The sequence below is a fragment of the Beta vulgaris genome, chromosome 8, assembly GCF_026745355.1.
Source record: "Beta vulgaris subsp. vulgaris cultivar EL10 chromosome 8, EL10.2, whole genome shotgun sequence".
NCBI lineage: Eukaryota > Viridiplantae > Streptophyta > Magnoliopsida > Caryophyllales > Amaranthaceae > Beta > Beta vulgaris.
In genome coordinates, this window is record NC_079209.1 from 43,207,928 (window position 1) to 43,213,323 (window position 5,396).

Consider the following 5,396-nt stretch of genomic DNA (forward strand, 5'->3'; position numbering starts at 1 on the left):
TATATCAAATAAGGAAGCAAATGAAACCCCGTCAATCATACAACACCAAATACACCCCATAGAAGCCACAATCCACAATTAAAACCACACACAAATCTCAACATTCCAATCAATAAATAAAACAAGAAATCCAATCAATGAGTACAAAACAATCTCAACAAGATGGTAACCAAATTAAAACTCAAGCGAAAAATTCAAATTAACATCAAGATCGGAAATAAGAGACAATAAACACTTACTTCCACATGAAATTGGTGAATATGTCAAATATTCTCGAATATTACGTCTTACTGCTTCTTAAAAGCTAACTTGAACCAAATTTTATTACTAGCTTGAATGAGCCCTACACTAGTGGAAAAAATTTCAACTGCTGCGGTCAAAATCGGACTTGTCGCTTCAGTTTTAGGCCGCAGCGGTTGGACTTGCAGCAGTCCTCATATATTAGCTAATCCGGTCAAAGACTGGATTAGTTAAGGGAAAAATCATGCTATTTTCTATGAAAACCGCATCATTTTTTGCTTTGCCGCCAACAATCTTGTATGCATAGTAACATTAATTGATCCAGTTCTGTAATATATATATAAACCAACTAATTGAGACAAAATATAAATAATATTTTTCATTCCTTTATGGATAAAGCCTCGTAACCAACTTAATGCTTGTCCAAAGTAGCAAGTTACATGAGAAATGAACAGTTTACATAATTCTCTTTATTTTCTTTTGACTAAGCCTTGTGAATTCTGACCAGGAAAACCAGCCATTTGACTAGCAACGGAGGTTATTCCCTGGCGAAACGCCAAGCTGTTGACAATACTGAGTATAGTACCCAACACGAGCAGTAACAGCAGCAGAGTTACCACCATTACATTCGATTCCATTGATAGCTCGAATGCTGGCCCCGAACCCTTGGCCATTGACGATAACAGAGTGGACATTGTTCATCCAAAACCAGAAGGCTGTCCGGAATGCAGTCACGGCATTGTTGGCAACTGTTTCTGGTGCATTCAGACCATCAAATCCAATGCTTCGACCAGCTGGTATGTAGTTATAATTCCATGTGATCTGAAGAGGCCCCCTTCCGTAGTATTGCTTACTTGGGTTGCATGGAAATGCTGCACTTGACTGACAATAGGTTGACTTTGCAATCTCCTCTATGTAGCAAAAATCTACAAGAAGCAAGTTCAATCAATATAATCCTTTACTATTCAGTAACTATAAGTTAATTAATTAATTATAATGTTTCAATTAAGCTAAAAAAATCAAACCATGTGTTTCTTGTACACTCTGAAGCAGCATACTGGCAATTTATTATTTTCTGAATACGGGAATAACAAGTGCAATATCTTGGCATTAGGTTCTATTCTTGAAGTTACATGAGGGGCGTGCAAGACCACAACCTCTTACAGGTTAACCTAATCTGATTTTTTTTTGAGGGATATGACTTGATTTTGTTTCTAGATACTTTCGAAGTAGAGGGGATGGTAAGGGGAAACCCTCTCTCAAAGTACCCCTGGTGGGATTAGAGGTGATTATTTTCTGTTTGGGCGGGTTGCAGGATGGGAGTAACCTTAAATTTTTGCAACGGGCCTAACATGTCTAGTCCAAGCCCTTTTATGCGGGTTTAACTACTTGTCCATGACCCGTCCTAATAAACGGACGGGCTTGCTTGCGGGCCTAACGGGCCCATTAATACTTTTATTTTTTCAAATAATAACTCTAGTTAACTTCCTTTAACAAGACTTAATTTTGGTTAAAATAGACAAAAGTTGATAATCACAAAATAAGATAAGGACAATTTAAAGAATTTCGTAACAAAAATGTTAGAGGACGAGAAATTATTAACAAATTAAATTGTAAAGGCAAGAATAAAGATAATTATTTGTTACCCAAAGCTAAATTAATGCAAATAAACTATATATTCCAAAAGATAAATAAACACGAAATTAGTAAGATTCAAAAAATTAAATTTCATATAAAATATATATTATGATAAACGGGTCGGGCGGGCTTGTCCGCGGTATATTTGAGGGTCCATATCCGCTCCACCCATTAATATTAGTGGGTTGGGCTTGGCCCATCCATTTAGAATTTTTTTCCAAAGTTTATAGTCAATCCCGCAACTTTAACGGTTTGGGTGGGGAGGGCTTAGCAGGCCGACCCTTCCATGAACACCTCTAAGTGGGATAGAACCCTTCAACCTTGAGGTTGGAAGGTTATTTCCTTACCATTAAATTATTGTTCCTTCCTCTGTGTTGCAACTTAATCACGACAAATTAAGTATATACTCCTTGCGGATTTTTTTAGTTTACCCACTTTATCTCGGTGCAATTTTAGGAGAAACTAGTTCTTGTCACAGGCGATACCCCCCAGATTATTTACCAAAGTGTATTTGAAGTCTTCAAAAATAGAAATAATATATCTTCTTTAAATGATTTTCCCCTACAAGACCAACATGAGTATTGTATAGTGTACTTGGTTAGTGCATTAGCATATCAAAAGAGAGGTCATGGTTCGAATCTTCAAACACACATTTTTCTTATTATTTAATATCTCATTTGATTGTGTGGGAGAGTGGAGAATACATGTGGCAGCATGACATTGATCTTGTCTTGGGTTTTAGATATACATATAGATTCATATATAGTTCATATAAAGAAAGTTAAAAAAAGTATTAATTTATTAATGTTGCAGATCAAAAAAAGTAGCGTAAGAAGGTAAAGATAATAATAAACAATTAATGAAAACATTCCAAAAACATTAAAAAAGAATTAGGTACACTAATAACCAAAAAAAAAAAGGGAACAAACTAATAAAAACTAGAAGCAATATATAAGAATTATTATCAAGTATTTAAACTTTCGTACACAAGAAAAAATGTTCTCAAACTATGTATTGACGTATTGTCATTATTATTACTTTTGTTCTTTATCTCGAAACTGTGAAACAGACAATCTTTACCATAAATTTATCTTTCTGGAAAAATTCTTCGATAATTTGAAATTATAGATTGTAGTATATTCAAAATTATCTAATAAATTTTGATTAAATGTAGAATTTATATATCTACATAGCCCATTTGTACCAAAGAAAAAATATGGGACCTCCTCATAAATATTTGAGACTGTCCTAGTTAAACATTATGTAGGACCTCTTAAATTACTATAGTGTGACAATCAATATAAGATGAAAGGAGTATTCAATTGGCAGTAAAACTCATTCAATAAAATAGTAACTCAACAGAAGGCAACAACATATATATAGATAGCACTTACGTCCAGTTTCATGGGTGACATGGGCAAAGAATGCAGCAACTTCACGCTTAACGACATCGGAGGATCCACTGCCAAACTGGGGATAAAATCTGAGAGCACTCAAAAAAGCAGCCCTGGTGTAGAATCTCTTACCAGCACAGCTAGCGCTAGCTTGGTTAATGATCCTATTAAAGAACGCATCGGTCACCAAACTCGACACGGAACCACCACCACTAGACGGTGATCTACAAGGACCTTCTCTGCACCCCTCGCCGCAGTAGGCGTCTGTGGAGCCACAGAAACCAAATTGGCTACAACATAAATTAGAGGCACATCCACAGTTTTGAGCCACAACTAGGGTGCTTGACATACAAGCAAGTGCCATGAGTATGGCAAAGATTGGTCCGAAAGAAGACATTTTGGAGTATGTTAAAGCAAGCTATATAATGTATGGGATGAGGAAACTAGACACTTGTATATGGGTTTATATAGAAAATTATAAGGGTGGTCATTTGAGGAAAATGTTTACTAGTTTGGCTACTTGCTTACTTGTATTCTAATTAATAAGATGGGAATGGAGATATTTTAGATACATTCAGAAGTGTTCAAATTTGACTTAGCCAACGCATTTAATTTTATTTTGGACAATGATTTGGTGTAAATATATAGTTTGACTTGTTCAAGGAAAATGAAAGGAAGGAACATTTGTTATATATATCGATAGTTATCTTCTCCGTTCACTGAACTTGTTATGTAAAATTATTTGGACAATAAGCTTGCTAGTTACTATTTTATGAATAAAAATTGATGTGTAAAGTGCAATATACTTTTCTTTCTAAAAGATACTGTATGGGGGCTGACTAAGTTCCATACCGGTTCAATTGATACCGGTCTAATAGCTTTTGGGCTTACGAGTCTGGGCTAAGATCCATTTTATATCTACAGCGCCTACGGGCCTAAAAAGATATATTTTCAGTAAAAGATAAGAATATATCCTAAGGGAATATTCTTGGGAATATCTCCCGTGATTACCGGGCCCAACAAAGAGATGGGCTTAATCAAGTCCCTATATATACTCCGTTGATCTGAGTCATAAGGTACGTACACGAATCCCAATACATTATACTTGAGAGCTACCGGCTTTAAACCTAATACTGACTTAGGCATCGGAGGGGCGTTCCTCGGATCAACCCCCGAGGCTAGTTCACTTATTCTATTTTGCAGGAATCCAACCCGGCTTGAATACAAGGACTTACCGGTTCAGAACCCTGTGATTTGTCCCATACCGGAACAATTGGCGCTAGAAGGAGGGGCGAACAATACCTTGTAGTCTAAGCCATCCCTTGCATCCAAACAACCCTTATGGATCCTAAGCAGCCATTAGGGATGCCGGAAACCGATGAGAACAATGTCCCCATTGACCAAGCCCCCGGGGTATTCAACTCCGCTGCCGGCCGCTAGGCACACTCGACCGCCTGTGAACACTAGGAAAACTCCTGAAACTCCCCAGGAAGATATCTTCCACACCTTGCAGAACATGTTCACCCAGAGCAACTCAGAAGCGCAGCGGAAGTGTTTCAGGCAATGGCAAGCGGAACTCCACCGACCGGTCCCCGGCCAAAGCGAGCCTTGAGCAGAGCCCACAGTCCGGTGAGAAAACTTCGTACTCCATGGACGGGCCGCCAAGGTGAGCGAGACCGGCATGACCAGGATCAGGTGGCATATTCGAAGACCCCACAGAGCAGGTGGGAATGAGGAGGAAGAAGAGGAGGAGGCGCAGGATACTGAGGTTCAGCAGCATTCCTCCCAGCCGAGAAGCCGAAGTGAATACCGGCGTAGAGCGCAGGTGTCATATGCGAATTCCCCCTTTTCCACTGCAATTCTACAGGAGCCCATGGAAAAACTGAAAATGCCGACATGTAAGTATGACGGTAAGACGGACCCGAGGATCACCTCTCGGCTTATGAGGGCCATATGATGTTGTACACTGATACTGACTCAGTATGGTGTAAGGTGTTCCCATCACCTTACCGGTTGGGGCAGACCTGGTTTAAAAGCATTCCGCCGGCAACTGTGTTCGATTTCCGGCAACTGACATCCATGTTCGTGACACATTTGTCAGCAAAAGCGTCGCGAACGAACAAC

At 38.7% G+C, this 5,396-nt stretch overlaps 1 protein-coding gene across 1 annotated transcript; it reads right to left on the reverse strand.

Moving 5' to 3' along the window:
- Window positions 1-593: 593 nt before the first annotated feature.
- On the reverse strand, window positions 594-3,777 carry LOC104901562 (endochitinase EP3). Its single transcript, XM_010689151.4, has 2 exons — window positions 3,273-3,777; window positions 594-1,166 (listed from the first exon to the last, which is right to left on the reverse strand). The coding sequence occupies exons 1-2, from the start codon at window positions 3,667-3,669 to the stop codon at window positions 766-768; spliced, it is 798 nt and encodes a 265-aa protein (XP_010687453.2). The 5' UTR covers window positions 3,670-3,777; the 3' UTR covers window positions 594-765.
- Window positions 3,778-5,396: the final 1,619 nt, after the last annotated feature.